Source organism: Poecilia reticulata, chromosome 22, assembly GCF_904066995.2.
Source record: "Poecilia reticulata chromosome 22, P_reticulata-male-v2, whole genome shotgun sequence".
NCBI classification, from domain to species: Eukaryota; Metazoa; Chordata; class Actinopteri; order Cyprinodontiformes; family Poeciliidae; genus Poecilia; species Poecilia reticulata.
In genome coordinates, this window is record NC_088851.1 from 3430801 (window position 1) to 3451656 (window position 20856).

General features: G+C 38.6%; 3 protein-coding genes across 8 annotated transcripts in view; all 3 read right to left on the bottom strand.

Moving 5' to 3' along the window:
• Positions 1 to 5520, bottom strand: part of brf1a (BRF1 general transcription factor IIIB subunit a) — a 66909-nt gene extending 61389 nt beyond the window's left edge. The window contains exons 1-3 of the mRNA XM_081603156.1: positions 4888 to 5520; positions 3473 to 3681; positions 2190 to 2270 (exon numbers count right to left, since the gene is read on the bottom strand). Coding sequence (XP_081459282.1) covers positions 2190 to 2270; positions 3473 to 3656 — 265 coding nt within the window. The 5' untranslated portion in view covers positions 3657 to 3681; positions 4888 to 5520. The remainder of the gene's footprint in view (positions 1 to 2189; positions 2271 to 3472; positions 3682 to 4887) is intronic.
• A 1064-nt stretch (positions 5521 to 6584) lies between these two features.
• On the bottom strand, positions 6585 to 15698 carry zfyve21 (zinc finger, FYVE domain containing 21). 3 transcript variants are annotated; one of them, XM_081603161.1, is made up of 8 exons: positions 15494 to 15697; positions 13592 to 13642; positions 12097 to 12265; positions 11324 to 11399; positions 11152 to 11243; positions 10894 to 10947; positions 10447 to 10577; positions 6585 to 9978 (listed from the first exon to the last, which is right to left on the bottom strand). In XM_081603161.1, exons 1-8 carry the CDS (start codon positions 15617 to 15619, stop codon positions 9943 to 9945), a joined length of 735 nt encoding a protein of 244 aa, XP_081459287.1. In that variant the 5' UTR covers positions 15620 to 15697; the 3' UTR covers positions 6585 to 9942. The 3 variants fall into 3 exon arrangements, with proteins under 3 accessions (XP_081459287.1, XP_081459288.1, XP_008396954.1); XM_081603162.1 differs by lacking the exon at positions 10894 to 10947; XM_008398732.3 differs by lacking the exon at positions 6585 to 9978 and having other exon boundaries at positions 10452 to 10947; positions 15494 to 15698.
• A 1669-nt stretch (positions 15699 to 17367) lies between these two features.
• The window catches only part of klc1a (kinesin light chain 1a), a 36188-nt gene continuing 32699 nt past the window's right edge, over positions 17368 to 20856 (bottom strand). For all 4 annotated transcript variants that reach the window (XM_081603158.1, XM_081603157.1, XM_081603159.1 and 1 more), the window contains one exon: positions 17368 to 20570. In XM_081603158.1, the coding sequence (XP_081459284.1) occupies positions 20505 to 20570 (66 nt within the window). In that variant the 3' untranslated portion in view covers positions 17368 to 20504. The remainder of the gene's footprint in view (positions 20571 to 20856) is intronic.

Genomic DNA, 20856 nt, shown 5'->3' on the forward strand with positions numbered 1-20856 from the left:
GGTTCTGCATCAAGTGGAGGAGTTTAATGATCTCATGGTTTTGTTCACAATGTAGAAAAAAATCGATAGGCTGATTGGTGCTGCATCTGCACAACCGCTCTATTCTGTTGAAGAAAGAGCTGAGTCAGAAAGAAGATACAGACGGACGGATAGAGTTAAACCTTTATTCTGTTAAACACTGAAATGTTTGTTTTCACTCTTTAGATGTCCAGATGAAGTTGGTATTTAAAGTCCTAATTTCACACTAAAGGGACACTTCTTTCTCTTCTGTTCTTCTAAAGGAATCCAGAATAATCCAATAATCCAGGTGTAGTTGAAAGTTGATCATCGCATTGCAAACTTTTCTCCAGTCCATACGATCCCTATCCACCAACAGCAACACACACTCTGTCTAAAGTAATCCCCTGGATCCTTGAATGTTTTGCGATTACTCAGCGCCCGCAGCAGACTGATGGCTCTGTGACTCGGTTAATGAGTCAGACTGAGCAGACGGTGAGAGCAGCCCAGAGTTTCTCTTAGCCCTGTAAAGTTTAGCTTTACTGAACTCAGGGACTCAGGAAGTGAGACTCAACAATGAAGAATACTAAAGAACCCTGAGGAGTTAGGAAGGAGGAGAACTGCAGATATACACAAGTTGGCAATATATCCGAGTCATTTCAGATATTTCTACTGCAGCTCCATTTCAGACTTTAAAGCTTGTTTCTCATTAAAAAGAATGGCAGCACAGGTAAGGTGTGCAGAGAGCTGCGTTTGTATGACTTGTGGCTGAATGGCTTTTTGTCAGAGGAGACCCAGGGCAGACATGCTTGGCCCTGTTATGCAGTGACATCTATGGAGAGAACGAAACGCAGCATGTTCATGCAAATACTACACTTCACCAGCATGGTGGTGAAGCAAGACCAAACAATCAACCTTCCACTAAGATCAGATCATGATGTAAATCTGTTCATAACGTATTCTACTGCAAAAACCAAGGGGTTCTGTTTGACAGCTGAAACTTTGTCCTCACTGGGCCGTCAGCAGGACAATGAATGACCCCAAACGCAGCAGCAAACCTGCGACAGAGTGGCTGACAGAAATGAATCAAGATGTCCCAATGGGCCAGTCAATGTCTGGACCTCAACCTGATTGAAATGAACAGAGCTGTGCAGAAAGAAACGTCTGCAAATGTCTGAATAAAGAGTGGGCTGAGCCTCCTGCTCTCTGATGGAAGACACTGACAGTTATTGCTACCAGTGTAGAATCTGATGTGTGAGTTTATACACTGAAGGTTAAACTTAACTCATTTTACAACCTTTTAAATGCCAGGTCATTTTTATTGATTTTATTAATTTGTCATGATATGTAAAGTAACATAAGTGAAGGAATGCACTTTAATTCCTATAACAGTATATATGTAGCAGAACCTTAAACATGCTTCAGTTAGCCAAACCACAATATTTAAACTAAACTTATACATGACTGACAAAAAGGCACAAAGTCTCATCCTTTCATTGCTGTCCTGCATCCAAAGGACTAAACACACACTTCAAGATTTAAACACATCTATGACTAACCCAAATAAACGGAACCCACAGAAACATTATGAGCTATAATATATGCCATAAATTAGCTAATTGTAATCCCATAATGATTGAAAATAACCAAAAAAACTTGATAGTCATTGGCAGTTGTAATCTGCAATTTCTGATCATATCTACCATTACTGCCACCTGATGGCAGGTTTGTACCTTCTGTCGCCTTTGCAAGAGTTTCCACAAGAGTTTGTTGAGTTCGGTTTGGCTCAGGTTTGTTTGACAAATCCTGTAGCCTGACTTTCCTCAGCATAAATAATGTTTGAGTGATATTTGGTCTTTCAGTTGTGGAACAAAAAGAAGAAGGAAAAACCGAGTCCTTTCAGAATCTGTGAAGACCAAAAGTCGAGTAATGTGTCCGCAGTCTAAACATCTTCTGTTCAACAGTGAGACTTTACATTACTCATCTTTTTAACATTTATGTTGCAGCATGTTAAAAACGCCATGAAATGTTGAGCAGAATCAACATCACTCTTTATGTTTCTGTATTTCATCCAATTTTGGTGGAAAAAAAGATAAAAAGAAAGATCAAGAAGAAAAACTAAATCTACTTTTCATCAGTTCCACCATGGGACGTTTAGCTAAGCATTGTGGCTCCCTCTGCTGGTCACTCACCTCTCTGCAACGTCTGAGCTCTGGACTCTGACCCCATCCCTGAGAAGTGTCCATCCCCAAAAGTTGGATTTTTAAGACCACCTAAAAACATTATAAAAAGTTGTAAGTAACTCAAAGCATAAAGTGCTGAAATGTAAAAAATATTTCTATTAATATTTTTAATATTAATAGAAATATTAATATTAACATTAACATTCACACCATTAAGACCATTTTAAACCTTGAACAGATTCCAAAATACAAACACAAATTATAAATTGGCTAAAATTAAAAAACATCACCATCAGAAACCAACAAGATAATCTAAAGAAACCCGACTGTGTGATTCTACAGCGCACTCTAGTGGTCAAAAGGCCATCTACATAAATAAAACTGAAAACTGGGCAGTCTGATTAGACAGAATTGAAATACGGACTGGTACATGTAAATGCCTTTAGCCTTACAATAATTCAAAATGTATCTTTTATTGCAGTAGCATAAGCTCACTCTGGAAAATTTAGAATAATACAACTTTTAATTTAATTTAAATACATTTATTTATTGGGGTGATGGGATCATCAGTAGGCTCCATTAACACTTCCTAAAAAAGTAAAGCAAATGAAAGTAATACTTAATTTTGTATACTTTTTGATTTTTTAGGGAAATTTTAATTAGTAATCCAGAACTGTGTGTGTGTCTGTGGGGTATAAATATGACGTAACACACAGACTCATTTCTCCTAGCAGCTCTTCTATACAGCAAAGAAAATCAGAATCACATTTAAATAAGGGAGATGTGTGTTGATCCTCTAATGCAAAAAAAAAGAAAAAAATGTATATAGAAAGTTTTACCATATCTTAATAATAATAATAAAAACAAAAATGGTCTCTGCATGAGGACTGGGACACCGGGGGGCTCAACAGGTCCCAGGGGAGCAGGCAGTGTTAGGATAACAACAGGCAAGAGGAGACAGTCCAACATGGACACCAGGTCCCACGACTGTTGGGACCTGGTGTCTTTCCTCTGTCCTTCCTCTGCTGGAAACTAAACAGGGCTGGTGTGAATGCGCCCTACTTTGAGGTTACACAGACATTTTATTCATTAAATGGTTCATTGATGCTCTTTTAGTATCACTTTTTTTGTAACTTGTGTGAACAAGTCCTTCTTGTTCCAAAGTGAAATTGTGGATCTGAACATTGCTAGGCTGTGTAAAATAAAAGTGAAAAAAAAATAAAAAATTCACACCCTAACAAACCAGAAACCAACACGTCCGTACGCTCTGAGAGGCGTCCAATCAGTCTCACCTTCTGAAGACACAAACTGTCCAACAGCCAGGGATCCTCCACCGCCCGTCTCTACAAACTCCACCTCGGAGACGATGATGCTGTCCTCCAGAACGGAGCCGCAGCCCATGCAGACCGCATCGCCCCGCGCCTGGTCAACATCAATGTCCGAGCTGCCGCAGTGCTTACACACCCTGGAGCTCATGGCTTTGCTCTGCAGACCTCCAAACCTGAATCAAAATATGACAAGATGTCAAATATGAATTCCTTGATAAAATAAGAACAAAAACACACAAAAATTGTGCAACATTTATCACTACCGGAGGGGGAACTAAGAGACCCTCTGAGCACTCTCAGAGGGCTTAGACAGTCTTTAAGAGAATTTAGAGAAATGCACTGGGTCCAGTACATTTTTAATTATTTTTAGGATGAACCTTATTAGGAATGCACAAAATATCTGCATCAACATCAGTATAAGCCAATGTTTGTCCTTTTTTTTAACACATGGTATTGGTCCAATATGTAAAACTGTGCGGATATTAACAACCAACATTTATTTCCAGCTTGTTGTCATTAGTTTTTCTGGAGCGAGAGGCGACTTCTTACTCTAACTCTGCGGCTTTTGTAGTTGTTGACCCTTCTGGGTCACCATAAAGACAGCTGTAGTGTAATTTTTTTTGCCGTAATTTTTCTAATGGAAGCTATATAATTTTATATATACCCCAATTTCCAGTCAATTCCCATAAATCCTGATTAATTCACATAATACAAATAGAAAGTTTACAGTTTGTAAGTTTCAAATTTCCCCCACTTAACTTCTTTTAGAAAATGTCTTAAAGGTTGTTGCAAATCAACAATATTTGCAACCCTAAATGATAGAAATAAACTATTTAAAAAGTTAGCTTTCTTTCACAGGTTGATCTTTTAGTATTTTAGTACAATAAACTATGGAGCCCGGAGCAATGGATGCGCCCATATTAGTGTCTAAATCGATGCTGCGGTATTTCCAGTGTCTTATTCCGGTTACTGTATGGTTTCCCAGCACATTCTAATCTGCTGCTGGACTGTGAATGTCCAGTGAGCGTTCAGAAATGAACGCCTCAGCAGTGATTGTGCAGAACATCCCCCAGTACTCTGCTCTCATCCCTCGGTCAGCGACGTGGCACACGTCTCGCGATCCCCCAACCCCCACCTCTGCAGGCCAAGAAACAGGCTTTTGGGAGAAATTAGAGAATAAAAATGTGCTTAAAAATGTGCTGGTTGTTTTTCCTTTTTCAGTGGCCAATATGGACTATTTGGGAGCCACATGGAGCTGGTGAGTGCTGGGTGGGACAAGCTAACAGATGTCTGAAAGACACCAGCAAACAGTTGAACTCTACAAGACGTGCGTCTGCGGACACCATGTCAACACCGTGTGGCCAACAGCGGGTCCATACCTTCAGTCCGGTGAACTCCGACAGGAGCAGCGTCAGGTCACGCCGTGACGACACCACCCTTAGTGAAAATGAGTGTTTCCCACGTCAACTCTGTAACGCAAAGGCGTCGTATTCACTTCCACACTTCTGTCAAAGGAGCTGGGAGCGTAAGCGAAGCTAGCCGCGTGATGACATTTTACGTGAGCCTCATATCTGCTGAAACACCGGCGCAATTCCCAGCACAACACCGAGCACGTGCGCTTGCTGCGTTGGGGAGACCCCGACGAGACCAACTGCAGAGGGGTGTTAGCGGAGAGGAGGGGACAAATACTGGGCTCAAACACTGCTGCTTAATCTATTGTATTACTGATTTACTCAGGACTATGTAGTGTAATATAAAAACAACTGTTGTAAGACTGCAAATAAATACAAACACTTTATGATAATCATAGTTCCACCTATATTGTTTTGGAACTTTCCAACTTCCGTCTACACGTTTAAACGAATTACTATATTTTGAAAGTACAGTTATTTCTTTGCTATTTTTACGTTCCAAAATTTAGTTACATTTATTTAAAGTCAAATAAAATTGTAGTCATTTCATTGCTATAAATGCTAAACAACTTTCCCTCGAAACAATGCCACGTCTGAAAGGAAAACGTGTTTGTGGGTCAAGTTCACTAAAAACACGGTGGTGAGGAGTCTCAATGTGTAAAATGTCTCCATCAAAAACCTCCGATATAGATTAAAAAAAAAAAGATTAACCTGAGGTTCGAGAACTACAAGTAACTCTTTGGACTATTAATAACTTTGGATAAAAACTTTAGATAAAACCATGAAGACCCAACAAATGTTTTTAAATATAGATAAAAGAATAAATGTTTTAGCACTCTAGACACTTTTCCCACATGAAATATTTGCATTTAAATTCCACAACAAAATGATACTAAAAGTATAAATAAAATCTTGCAGTTTTTTTGTCATTAGGTTAGAAACTTAGAGGTTTTGAGATTTTTTGAAAATAATTTTTCACAAATTTCAACATCCCCCAGAAGAAAATGTATCCATACTGTTTTTATTTTGTTTTGATCCATTTTAAAGCTTCCACAAATCTGTCTCCCAAACTCTCAGAATGTTTGGACTTCTGTTATCCTTATTGGACGGCTCCAAAGATTTTCTTCCTCTCACAAAGTTGTTTTGTTGTAAATGCGTGGGTATATTTTGTCTTACTTAATTCCAAAAAATAAAACCCCTCATGTTTAGCAGACACCAGAATATCGTGGGTCAAATCTGACAAAAAAAAACAAAAAAAAAACCCCAAGCTCCTTCTGAAAAAAAGTAACCCTAGTAAATGCTGCAGTTGCCATGGCAAACATCTAGCTAGATTCTTGTACAGTATTTTTGTTTACATCTACCAAGTTCAAATAAACTCTGGCATATGAACAGTGACGTATGAGTCACTGGTTATATTTGTAACTGGACGCTGCATTTAATGCACCGATAAATGATTTCATATAGTAGACGAGACAATTACTACTCCCAGGTTTAAAGGTCTCTTGCTAATTGATGCATAAAGCATCGTCAGCCATTTTATTTTGTAAACGTCTAAAGCCAGGTGAGATAGTAAAACATCCACCTGTATTAATGTTTTTGAAAGACCAAAAATGCTAAATGCTACTCGGGGCACAATAAACAAAATTAAGACGAAAACAGAGACATTATGTATAAACATCTGATTTTATTCTGAACAGAAAGGTCCAACAACATGCTGCACCATCAGCAACATAATAAACAAGAAGAAAAAACAGGGTAGTGTACTCAGAGCAGAACAGATTGCACATGTACACAATGGCAGTTTACATTTGGTTAAAAAAATATATAGAAAGAATTATAATGAAGGGGTCTGTCACTTTATTTAAAGTACAATTTTGTTTCTTTTTTGGGGTTAGGGCTTGCTTTTCTCCATCTTCTGAACATTCTAAATCATGTGATCAAAAAACAAAACAAAAAAGATACATCTGTGCATTGAAGTAGAATTAAGCTGAAGAAATGTGTTTTTATCAGGGAGGTGAAGGCAGAATGCCAGCAGACATTTTGCTGATCAATTTTGTGCTAGAAGAAGAAATCTGATGTTCATGTGGAGAAATAAGATACACGCGATACACATGAGCATTTCTGGGGAGTCAGCGACACTACAGTAACAAACATTGGCATCTGATTTGTTACTGAGCAGTTTTACTAAAGAGTCTCCTTGTTAAATGATTAGAGATCCACAGAGAAGTCAGCTACTGACCAGAATCAGATTTTTAGCTCCACAGAACCAGAGAGGTGATTTGTTCTCCCCACCTCGACACTAAAGAAGCTTTAGAATTTATTATTATTGTTTACTGTAGTGTTTGTTTGCTTTGGGGACTAAGTTATTTAATGTGAATATGTATTAAGTGCATCACTGTCACTTGTTTTTCTTCTACGTTATAAAATTCAATAAATATAATGTAAAAAAAGAAAAAGAAAAAAAAGAAGCTTTGGAAAAGTTCAAGAAGTTTACTTTTAAATCAGAAGCTCCTTTAAAACCATATTTCCATGAATCCTCTTCATAAATCACCACGTGCTTTCAAATCCTTCACGTTAGCACGATGTTAACCCTTCCACCTCACTACAGCCAGGACTACAGAACCGTAGGAGCTTGGTGGAAACCTCTACACTCGTCTGCAACTTGTGGCTCTGGAGCCACAAGAGGCCCTTTAGGTCTTCAGCCATGGCTCTCAATAACTTTGACTAAAAATTAAACAATAAACCAATATTTTAAAATTTACATACAATAACTAAGGGGTTTTTTTTAAACAGTTTTTCAGTTTACTCCTGTCTTTGCATTTAATTTCTACAAGTACCAGCAAAATGTTTTTAATCTTAACTTTTTGTCATTAAGTTGGACTTTTTTGCCCCACAGGGAAAAAAAAAAAAGATCATATTGCAAAATTTGTTTGTCCTTAAACCCTAGAAATACAAATAAAATTGTGGTTTCAAATAAATTTCCTATAGTAGATATTCATCTCAATTTATAAGTTGTCTTTTTTCCCCAAATACAATGTGATAAATTCATGTTTTTTTTCCCCCCCAAGATTACACAAATACCCATAAGCCAATTTGAAATGGAACTCAAAAAATATCAGCAGCCTTTTTAAATTACCTGGTTTTATTTTACATTAGCACGTGCTAGGCCTGTTGCCAGGTAACTGTAATTCAGTTACTGTAGTGTGTTGCCTCTGCTAAAATGCTCCACATCATAACGAGGTGACAAATCAAAATAAAATACATAAAGTGACTACAATACTTCAATATAGTTTAGTTTTAAAAAAAGATGGAAGAACAGACAGGCCGTTATTCAAAGCAGGAATAGTTAACAAAATGGCTCATAGAAAACTTTTATACATGAAACTACAATTAAAGTTCCTCGGTGTTTATTCCTCACTTTGGTCAGTCTGAAGCTCATTAGACACAGAAGCAGACAGGAGTGCAAGTTAGTCAAAAGTTTTTAGCCCCCCCCCCAAAAAAAAACAAACAAAAAAAGGACCAAGTGACGTTAGCCTATCAGAAACTGGACAGACTGGTGTGTTTTCTGGGTTTGGCCTCATCCAGAAAATGCTGAACACTTTAAACACCTTTCAGTCCGTTTCTGTGCCTCTTTCTTGGGTGCTGCCTCTAAAGCCGATGACCTTCTTCTTCTCCTCATTTTCTATTAAAATTATGTACATATTTTGCAGCTGACTGAGAAAGTGTAGCAACATTTTATCAGTTCTCTGTCCTCCCTCGCACGCAGCATTTCTCACTTACGCCTCAGAAGCGGTTTTCTACTGTAATTAGCTAAATCAGTTCAAGAAATCCTTCAGAGTTGAACGTTAGCAAGCTAACATGTTCATGCACATTTAAATTAGAGACGCACCAAACAGACAGCTGCTGTCCTGTGTTGGGGACTTTAAGGTTGACACTAGGGTCAGACGTTCTGCAGACAAATGGGTCGCAGTAACGATGGCTTTTGGTGTGGAAGTTGTTACTGAGTGAAGACTGACAGTTAATCATTTTCACCATCAGTGAGGTGTTCCAAACTGAAGCCACAGGAAGCATAGAGATGGATGAAGCCTAACAGGTTTTCTCGACAGGAAGGATACAAAGAAAATTGTAATGCTGTTACTTACTTGTTTTTTCTATACTCTGCCATTGGTCTTTAGGAAAAAAAATTGTTTGGGCAGGTTAGAGCTTTACAAAACACAGACTGGAAACGTACCGCCAAGAGAATTTAGATCCATGCATTTTGCTGCACAATGTAGGAAAGTGGCAGCATAGAAAAAAGCTCTAGCAGAGACACAATTGTTGTTTTCAAAAGATTTTAAAAAATGTTTAAAAGAGCTCATGTAAAGTAGAACAGAAGATCCAGTTCTTATTTGTTTTCAAAGTAATTCAGAGAACAACTACAGCTTCTTAATGTCAAGAAAAACAAAAATATCTGCTTCTCAACCTTGTGTCACAAGTTAATCTGCACGTTTTCTTTAATGTGCTTAGAAAGAGTCTGGAACTGGAAGATCTGCTGAAGATACGACTTGATTCTGTCATCCCTGCACAAACAGCAGCGTTTAAAATCCCTGTGCACTGAACCGAGTGTTATTTCTCTGTGTAAAAAGTGTGTTGCACAACCTTCATAAGAATACAGAGCAACATTTCTGAATTAATATTAAAGCCTCCAACATCAGCAAGCCTCGACGCTCTGTAAAAATGTTTAATCTGCACGGCCCAGTTAGTGAGTGAAACCAGACTGGAGCGTTGAAAGGAAAGAAAACGCACATGTACAGAGTATTGCTTATAGAGGTGAGTGCAGTGCTCTTTTTCTCCTTTTAGAAAGATTTCTTGGGGACGGGGGGGTGAAATAAAAAAAAAAAAAAGACAATGACGAGCTGGCATAAAGAACCGATAAGAGATCAGATGGATAAAGTGAATCTGCGGTGATGAGAGCAAACCCGATCTGAATCCGACTCGGCTGGAAAACACTTGGGTGTGTGCTGCCTCCGTTCCCCCTGGCTGTCACTGGTCTCGAGCTTCGTGCAGCAGCTTGGCCGCCTGTTGTCAAGACAACACCTTCCCTTTAGTAATGGAGACTTTACGTTTTCATTTCTGACATTTGTAACCGCGTCAGTGTTTCTTGATAAAATACTCAGCACTGTTACAAGTTTAACTCTTCATGCTTTTGAAGTGCTCTGTGCACATCGTTGGCTGATGTATTAACTGCAGCATGTACGACAACAAAAAATACACAAATAATGCGGATATATCAGAGAAATATAAACACAAAAAATGCAGTTTGTGTTTGGAAAAAAAAATCCAAACAGACATGGACCTGTGTAAAGAAACTACTGTCAACAAAAAACAAGCTAAATAGATTTCACCTCTGAATGGCTTCAGAAAAACAAAACAAAGACTTTCTAGTGGCCTAGTTAAAGTCCTGACCTGAATGTCATTACTGCGGCATGACTGGCGCAGAGGTAGCAGATAAATATTAATTCCATATTCATGTGAGGTTTCCTGTACCTTGTGCATTGCAGCGAGCCACAGCGATGCCACCTTCTTGTCTTCTGCAGCCTCCATCTGTAGCTGCTGGGCATCCTGGGAGCCCATCGGTTTGTAATGGAGGAGCATCCCACTGGCCCGCGACGTCCCTCCTACACACACACACACACACACACATCACCAACTCAATACATTTTGGAAAAGTATCTTTTGACTGTCTTTACTCAAACACCAGAAAAAACTCAATATTAAATAGAGTAACTGGATGAGATGAGATATGAAAAGTAACTAAAATTGACTGAAAACGAAAATGGGAGAATAATTTCCCCCCTCAGACTCCAAATGATGTAAAGTAAAGTAAGTCAGGTGTTGCTTTCATGCAAACTCCAGGATGGGGTAATGGGATGGGGTGACATCAGGTCGGGGCAGAGGGTGGATGCAGACACTGAGGGGCGAGCAGCAGCCAACCTTCAGAGACACACAGGCCGTCCAGCAGGCTGGTGTAAGTGTGAACGTCTTCCTCTGAGTCCAGAGGAAGAGCAGAGCCGTCAGCGCAGCAGGGTTAGACAACAAAGACATTCTGGAGTCATCTTCTAATGACATTCAAAACAACTCATTTAAGAAGAGCTAGAAAAATGAAAAGGGAGCAAAAACTATTTATTCCCACAGCTGCAGAAATCAGGAAAATCCCACTGAGCTGAAACTGTGACGTCTGGAGTGTTTTACCTCCTGGACTCGTCCCGTCTGTCAGTATCTGCATGCTGGAGATGCGGGACAGCTCCACCTCAAAGTGACTTTCACCGTCCAGGAACAGGTATCTGATGAGAAGGTAAAAAAAAAGACTCAGTCTTCCTTCTCATTTAAAGGGAACTAACATTAGATCAAAGGTTAGACTGACCTGTGGTTGTTGGAGAGGCGGCATGTCATGGTTTCAGATTTATCTGATGTTCCCAAAGTGACGATGAACGTCCCTCCTGGAAAAACAAAACAAAAAGACTGAAGAGGGCAACCAACGTCTTTCACACAGACATGGGAGGAAATTACATTTCTGGTTTTTTTGGGTTTTTTCCTTTTCTCCAAGATTAGCTTGGTGAAACTTTACCTTGGGATAAAAAGACTTAATGATTTAATTTTAAGTTAAAAAACTAAATACGGAAATCAGTAATTAGGTCAAGGTTATGTGTAAAGAACATCTCAGCAGTAAAGACAGTTCAAAGTGTTTTCATATCAGTTTGTTCCTTTTTTTGAACGATAATTAAGAGATTTCATAATTCATTTTATTTGTTGTTTGTTTTGTTTATTTATCTTGGATATTTAAGATCTCTTCCAGTTCCAGTGTTAAATGTTTATTAGAATTTAAAGTTTATTGATCTTTGAGAATGTGCCCTTTTATTATTATGCTATTAGCGTTAAATTACTCGAAAATGGTCTTAAAACAACAAGATTATCGTTTATCGCAAAAACTCATTGTCCAGCAAAATTTATCATCATGACAGTCCTAATTCCACCTAGATTTTTTCCCCCCGCTGCATCATTAAAAGATTAATGTCAATATTACATTCCTGGCAACAGTAAGTGCATTTAAAGTGCCGACTACACTGTATACATAACTACTGGTGATGGCATGAGAGTCAGTGGAGCCAAACCAAGGTGAGCAGAGAGCCAGTTTACCTCCCAGCAGCACTTTGAGCTGCTTGTCGTAGAACTCCAGCTCCTTCTGTGAGACCAGGCTGCACTCTGCACACTGCCTGACCGGGTCAACGAAGCACATCCGGGGCAGTGCCACCTTCTTGCTGCAGCATTTATCGCAGAAACAGCGGCCGCAGCGCCGGCAGTGGTGCTGAGTTAAATCAGACAGAGACTCATGATGAATGAAAAGGATTGTGTGCAGGGGACAGCAACACAGCACATCGATGTAAACAGACCAGCTCTCTCCACGCATTCTGAAAGAGCCTGAGCCGTTTTCATCTAGAAATGATCAAATGTTCAGTGTCCTACATGTGGAAAACTGATGAAGCTCATAAAGCTTGTGGTAAAGTGTTAGCTCAGCAGGGCTGAATGCAAATACAGTTTGAGTTTAGCAGATGAGAAACCGGGAAAAACTTCAAGACAGAGGTTTGGGAGTGAATGGAAATCATTACTAGCAACCTTTTCGTTGTTTCCCTAGAAACAGGTTTCTGTTTTAAGAGGTATTCTTAAAAAATGTAAACAAATCAGCAGAGAAGTCAGCAGTGCAGCTGAATCTCAGCAGTCACTACAATAACTACTGATAGAGCAAAGAAATCAAAAATGAAAAGAAGAGGATAATGCAAATGATTAAAAAAACAACAAAAAAGATGAAAGCCAAACCAGCGGTGTCCAAAGTTTGGCCCAGGGGTCATTTATGCCCCTATGATTGTGTGTGGCTCACCACAACAGGTGGTTAATGCAGATTGAGAATTTTATTCGTTAATTTGAGCAAAATTATTAGTGACAAATTAAAATGTATACAATGGAAAATATTGATGATTGTAATCATTCATTCAGGTTATTTTTAACATTTCCAAACAAAAGAAAAATTAAAAACACAAATCTTTTGTCTTAGTGATGCTTTTTCCTTTGTCATTTCATAAATAGGATCACATTTATCATCTGACTTCTGCTGAGAAACTCAGAGGATTTAGTTGATAAACGTGATCTCAGTGAGAAACAGACTTCAGATAATCTGCTTTCATTTAATTGATTAAACCTTGCTTGAGTCACCATTTCTAAAGAGACAGTGACTCCAAACCTGTTCTTATTGCTGAGAAGAAGCGGAATGTTTCATTTGACTTGTTTCATCTGAGCCCAATAGAACGTGCAAACTGGATATCTTCCTTTTAACAATGTGAAAAACTCTGTATTGGATCTAAACTTCCCTTTCCCACAAACAAATAAAAACAAAAAATACATTTTTACATGTATAATTAGAATTATTGTATACTTAGTTAATTGTTGATCAGTGAAAAAGAAAAATAATTATTTTTTTTGTAGTTTTAGTTTTATTTATTTATTTTTTGACCCGTGTTTCGGCCCACGTGACGAAGGGTTTGGACATCACTGGTGCAAGCGGCCTGATCAGACAGTCTGGTTTCCTCTTTTCAGTCAGATAAAGCTGTGATTTTGCAGAAACAAAGACCAAACAAACCTTTCGTCTGATGAAGTCAAACTTGGTGTCGCACTGCATGCATCTCGGACACTGGGTGACAGGGAAAGAGAAAAAAACAGGATGTTACACAACATGCTGAGCTGAGCAGATTCCAGTTAAACAGCAGCCTGGCTCCTGCTCTGCTTCAGCCACACATCACACAACACGTACGCTCCGCTGGACTGTCACTTTTCCACTCAAAATTCCTACATCATTTTGTTTCCGTCTCACTCTGGAGGCACTGCAACCTAAAAGTTTTTAGGAGTTAAAAGTTCAGAGAAAAACAAACAGAAGCACCTGAACAGAGCTTAAAGTCAAGAATAAATTATTAACTGTGTGCAATCTGCTCACCAAACAGTGTTGGGCTCTGTCTGTGATTCTGATGCTCACTGAAAGGAGACAGACTCCCCCCCAACCCCCCACCACATTCTTTTTTGAGGAGTTAGCAGTGTTCCTTTCGCAACAATTTAGCTAAATACCATCATCTATGTGGGGGTGTGACAGTTGGCTAACACACACATAGGCACAATGTTACTGTAACAGGCTCCTACACTGATGCTAACCAGCTCTACTCTGGTTTTAGTTGGACGAGAGAGGCTTGGCTCGCAAACTTCTTCTGTTACCAGACTGGCCATGGCAGCCTGCAACGCCCAGTCCAGGAGCCAACTGCGATGTCCACACACATGTCAAGTTCGCGGCAGGTCGGAGCAGGAAACCGGATACGGCAACGTGTCCCCACAAAAATAAAAGCTAGCTTCGGAGGCGTCGAGTGGCGAAGCGGTAAGAGCGGGCGTCCCGGGTTCGAGTCCCGTCCTCGGTTCTTTGGCCGCACGTCTTTTCCCACCTCTCCTTGCCCACTTCCTGTAGGCTTATTTTCTAATAAAAAATACTTCAGGAAAAAAGAAATAAAATAAAAAAAGCACGGCATTTTAGAGCTTACCCAATTAAGAAAAGTTAACCTTGCGCTTAAAAATTATGGAGATCAAAATGTGTCATGAGTCAAAAATTAAGTGCAAAAAATGTGTCAATTTAACACCTAAAAATATACTGATGCTTTTTTTGTAGTTTTGCTACACTACAAAACACGTGTGTTTGAGTCACTATTTTCAATTAATCATTGATAAAAATCGCCACAATTAAAAAAATAAATGCCTGCTCATCACATATTATAGTGGTTCTTTTGAGGTATTCAGGTTTCCTGTTTAGGTTAATTGGTCTCTTAGGTGCGAGTGTGCAGTCGTGTTATGCATCTCTGTGTTGTCCCTGAAATGGGAAGGTAACTTGTCCCGGATGCACCACAGAGATGGGGACAATCTGCATTTTCACAAACTAGAAATACTTCCAGCTGCTAAATTTGTTTTTCCTGTAAGTAAAGGAAAAAGCAAAAGTCTTCTTATGCTAGTGGTGTGCTAAACACCATTAGCACCATGCTAGGGGAGGAGTAGCACTGGCTGCTCCACAGGGCACCATCAACTTTCACCAATAAAGTTTTTTTAGTACTTTTGTGTTGTGGGCTCCAATGTTTTTTTTTTTTTTTGTTTTTTTTTTTTTACTTTTTATTGTAAAAGGTTCTGCCATTAAATATTTATACTGCATTTAATACATTTCTCCTTACTGTAGTTTTTTTAATCCTTCATTTTTCAATATGTTTACTTTTAGTGAATCTGTGTTTCCATTTAGCTTAACACTTTGCTGGTACATTTGAATTTCCCCATTAAGGTACAATAAAGGATATGTATTTTCTACTATAAAGCGTCAGTTGTCACAATTTATTTTGACAAACTTCAAATTTTCTACATTTAATCTGAAAATACGAACCGGAAGCGCAATGTTTACTGTATTAGATAGCTTCGCGCTGCTGTGTAACCACTTCAGATAGCATTTGGCCGTCAAACGTCTCACCTCTTTATCCGGGACCCACTGCGGCTCGTCCAGGGAGAACGGGCTGTTGAAGGCGCCGTTCTCCGGAACCATTCGGAGGCCGCTGGGGCTGCGGACCAGCTTCTTCCCGTCTGGTACCGAGGACATTTTTCTTTAAAGCGTTTCCCCTCTCTTCTGTCGAGTCGTCTTCTTCTATCACAAACTCCAATCAAGCCACACCCTCCAGGAGCATTCAACCAATCAGAGCACAAATCTGAAGTCACGTGACACGTGTGAACGAGTGGGCTGTTTGTGTCCACTACAAGTCAAAACATACTGTCATCTACTCGAAAGAAACGAGAAAAAGCCTTTGTTTCGGAGTGTTTGCTAAGTGAACGATTTAGTTTATTCAAATGTAAATGAAGATAAATTGCAAAGCAATTGATAAACATTTTTGCAATTAAAGTTACATTAGTGACAGTCAAAAGTCATATAGACCTCAGTGTAATACTTGTTAATAATTAGCACTGACTGGTTCAAGTTCCCCATCTTCTGCTTGACTCAGCAAGTAGACTGACATGTGAACACGGCTGGGTGTTCCTCCAACAGACAGACAATTTATTTTGGAATGTACTCACCAAAAAACCACGATGAAAATGTGTGGTGTATGTCTTAAGGCTCAGTCTATTCTAAGAAGAAACGTGAAATATATCAAGCCACAATTTCATGTCACATTACTTACTTTTAATAATAAAAGAAAACGTAAGATTTCATTGCTACTTGTTTGTTTGAATCTGTATGTACAAAGTTGATCCTGTGTGGTTTAGAGAATACCAGCGATGAATTCAAACACTGATCCTGCTCTTTGTTGTACCCAATCTTGCTCTTCAAGGAACAAAGTAATGACACCAAAATGAACTGCCTTCATTCGGATACGTGTCTAAAGCTTTGATTGGTATGTTATTGTTAGATTTACTTCTTCAATTTATGTAGTTTTGTTTTTATAGTAAATTTTAGACCAGTTTTATCTCTAGCACTTCATTTTCTTCATAAAAGTCCTTTACACAAATGTTTTTATATAATAAATTTTATCTGCAAGTCCCTCATAACATCAGGATAGCATCTAAAGACTTGAGGTCAGATTTTCCAGCAAATAGTTTCATCAGCAATGAAATCTGATCCCTTCAATCAATGGTTGTGTTTGCAGATGAGCCAGTTTACTGCTATTCCCACTGAGGAGCAATATTCCTCCATAGCAGAGCTTTTCTTATATTACGATACGTACATTAAATGTGTAGTTCTCAGTTTGCAGTGATGTGTGCCAGCATCAAGCTAACCTGTTTTCCCAGATTAGCTTGATACTAGTTTTAAAAAATATGTTTAAAACCTTAAAGGAGAAATCACATCATGCATGACAAGAATCAGTTTAACTTTGCTTGACTAACTGTACCTGCAGTCCAGGTCTGTGTCTCATGTAAACTCTAAAGTGTTCTATGCAAAGGAGTTAAGACAAGATCCTTTTTTTCATAAATTTCTTGATGATACGCATCTTTAGTTGCAAAAGCTGAAACCAGAGTAATTCAAGTTTTTTTTTTCTTACATCTATTTTTGTTGTTGAAAACTTCATATTTTCCCTCAAAAATGTGTTTTTCTGAACCAGCTCTTACCTGTGAACATATTTGCTTTTCACTTTGACAGCCGATGATTTTCCTCATTTTTTTATATTTCAGTCATGTCACTTTCCTACAACTCAATTTAATACAAGTTTTGTGATTATGAATTTGATTCAAAGCATCTAGCAGGGCTACACAGCAAGGTTTTTAACTGTTGGATGTTGTTTAAAGGGACAGTGCGTTTATTCATCTGGTGTACACTACAGGAGTTTATTAATGGAAAACAAAAGCAGAGAGAAAAGCTCAGGAAGGCTGGAACGTTTAATCAAAGGTTAAATCTTACAGCTTTGGTTCAAAATGATCTTTACAAATTAAATTAGAATTGTATAGGTAGCTTGAATAGATTAAAGCAGAGCAGACTAGCATAACACATCACTGGAACTTTTTCTTCCTACAAACCTCTTGGAATAAAAGCATCAGAATACATGCTGAAATCTTGCGTTTACAATTTAAATCATCTTTAAATCGTATTCATAAATTGCACTTCACTCAAGTAAAGTCTTGTCCTGATCAAACATTGAGAACAACTGGAGATCTTTCTACTGGTACTGTTGGAAAAACTGATGAATAATTTCAAATTGTGTAAAATGAGCCTCAACTGTTACGTCCAGCTGATTCAGTTCCAGGTGACAGCGTGAACAATTATGAAGTGTTTTTTTGTTTGTTGCATAAACATAAGGATTTTCCAGAACACAGCATGGATAAATACACATAAAACAGCATTGACAGAAATGTAAACACAGGACTTCATATATCAGAAGCTAAAACTTCAATCAACACAGAACGTTTTAAAGAGGAAGCAGCTCAGATGAGGCCAGTCAAGTTTCAACTTCTGTCCTTCAAATATACAAGTGGATTTTCTGTCCCTTCATAAACTCAAATCAGACCTGAGAGCTAGCTGAGGAGCTAGCATTAAACTTTGACACTCGGAACAAGACAATCACACTCTTCTTTGTCGCTTTTCTCCTTTTTGCACAGGGAAGGCAGACATGTTCTAATGCAGATATTTTACCAGACAAACTTTGGACATTTGTTAGGTTTCATGTACAGGTTTTGGGTCACTTAACTGGTTTGTTGAGATTTTAAAGTTTTAAGTTTTCCAGTCAGTCATAAAAATCTACGGATGCTGGAGTAATATTAAAACCTAACTGAACAAATATTTGCTTTGCTTTTTTTTTTTTTTAAACAGGGTCCTACTAAAAGCTTGTAAGTAGTTAATATCTTACCTGCGGTAGATATGATTGAGACCAAACTCATCAATACCCCGGGCAGAGTCTGAGTTAAAACTGTTTTTATTTAGCTTTTTCTGATGTGAAATGAGATTAGAATCTCCCAATAGGTAAAACTATTTAAAATGGGTATTGATTCTGAAATACATATATATTTTTATATATTTCACATATTTTATTTAAAATTGTGTTTGTAAAAAATATGTAACCCATTTCAACACTGAATGGAAAAACCTTGATTGACGTTGCAGCAACTGTAAAAGGTAAAGGTTAGCAACTGTTACAGATGCTAACCAGCTTTATGGGTGTTTACACTGCAGTTTTAATGTCTCTTTAGTGAGCTCCAGGTGTTTGAGGCTGATGGGTCACCCCAACCTAAAGCTCCCTGCACATTCAAGCTGGGACTCCAAAACGTCAATATTTCTTCCAGTCAGAAGAAACATGGTGGGAAAATTTAAAGATGACTTCAAAACTAAATCAGAAGGGAGTGTGAATAATTTCGGGCTTAAGCATAACTCTGCTGCTGTTTTGATTTAGCATAAACCCAGATTAGATCCCACAGACTGAAGTTAATAGCTACACCAAACACCAAAGCAGACATTATATTAAGACTGTTATTTTGGGGGAATGGAGGTGTGGGGATGACCTGGGGTCTAACTAACATCTGTGCACCTCCAGGGGTCAAACCCACTCTAACACAAACCACTTAGCTCTGAACATTAGCCACGTCAAACACCCACGCACCGACACAAATGAAACGCTTTCAGATCAAACAACCAGACTACTATTACCTCTGTGTGCTCTACAAGATGGAGTCTTGATTTAATAAATGTCATTAGGATTCGCTCTTTATATCTCCTTTTTGTAGAGCAAATATGTCCTGGAAACATGCAGACGACCAGCTTCTCTATATGGTCTGCCAGCAATGCCAAGACTGACCCGTAAAAGAAAACAAATGCTAACTGCTTCTAACATTTCAACAAAACCTTACTTTAATTTTTTTTTTATATATTCCTTTAAAGGGGCAGTATTATGTAAAATAGACTTTTTTTTATGCTTTATATTATGATGTAATGTTATTCCCTCATCAATAACATATCTGGAGTGTTGCTTTGATTCTTTTGTGCATGCTTAAGAAACCCTTTAATTGCTATGGCAACCATGCAGCTGTGCAAAAACAACTTGGTGGACCTAGCTCCGCCTTGGGGCCAGAGCTCCTCCTCAGAGCTGCAGTTATAAAGCTTTGGTTCTTCCAGCCCCTCACTCAGCTCCTTCAGATTAGCCAGATTTAATTAGCAAACACCTGCTGGACCTGAGCATCTTTTGAGCTCGATATAGGAGCTACTTCTCAGTGCAACACTGGTGAAAATGTTGCTAAAGGATCCATGTTGTGATGCTTTCCTGAAGACAGAGTTTCAGAAAAAGCAGGAGTATTTAAAGAGACAGAGGCCCAATTTCAAGACGTTAAATACAGTCACATTTCTTTAGTCATATTTGATATATAGCGCTATGTGCCTGGAAAATATATAACACTGCCCCTGTAAGGTTAATCAATTATTTAATTTAGGGATATTTTTAGAACAGAACAGTGCATAATAATAATAATTATAATCTGAACATAGTTTTTCAAGAGAAAAGTTGTTTCTTTTGATGGCAGGTGACTCATTTCAGACAGTACTTTGTAGAAAATGGCTGCTAAACCACAAAGTTGTTTTGCCGTTTCTATAACGTCATAATTTCATAAAATGGAGCTTCCATCCCAGCAGTAGCTAGAAAGTTTCCCTCGGTGAAACAGGGGAGTTCATTTTGAGCCGTGTTTTGGTGAAGTAAAACCTGCGCCTGTGTCTGCCTTCAAACTAACTCCAGCATAATTAATATTTTTCATATCACTAAAACCAGGAAACAGTTTGACGTTAACACAAGCTTTCTCACAGACACACACATGCAGCAGACCACTGTACATTCACACTCCTGATACGCAGAGACAGGAGCGCAGGCTTCAAACCTGCAGCAGTGGGGTCAGAGTTCAGAGGCCGTCCAGTGAGCATTTTGCGTTGCGATGCTGAAGAACGACGAACACGCGAAGCTTTCCTACAAACAGAAATTTACAGTGAAGGCAGTCCGGCGGTCAGAGGTGGTGGTTCACGTCCTTCAATGCGCCAGATCGGTTTGGCTGGCACTCAGGTCGTGATGTTTTCTCAAACGATGATTTCGTTCCTGATGGGAACAGAGACGGGTCAGAGGTCAGTGCCAGATCAGTGATATTAGTGAAATAACAACACATATTATACTGTATATACACACCAGAGAGGGAGACATACAGGAGAAACAGGGGGTTCAGTTCTTTTCAATTTTTTAGAATTGAAAACAAGGTGTGTGTTTTTTTTTCCATCACTTTTAACAACTGATCACTGTACTATAGTTGCCTAAAATCTTAATTTTCTGTCTTCCCTTTTCTTGCAGCATCCAGGGTCAAGTTGCTCCAATCACAGACTTTTGTGTA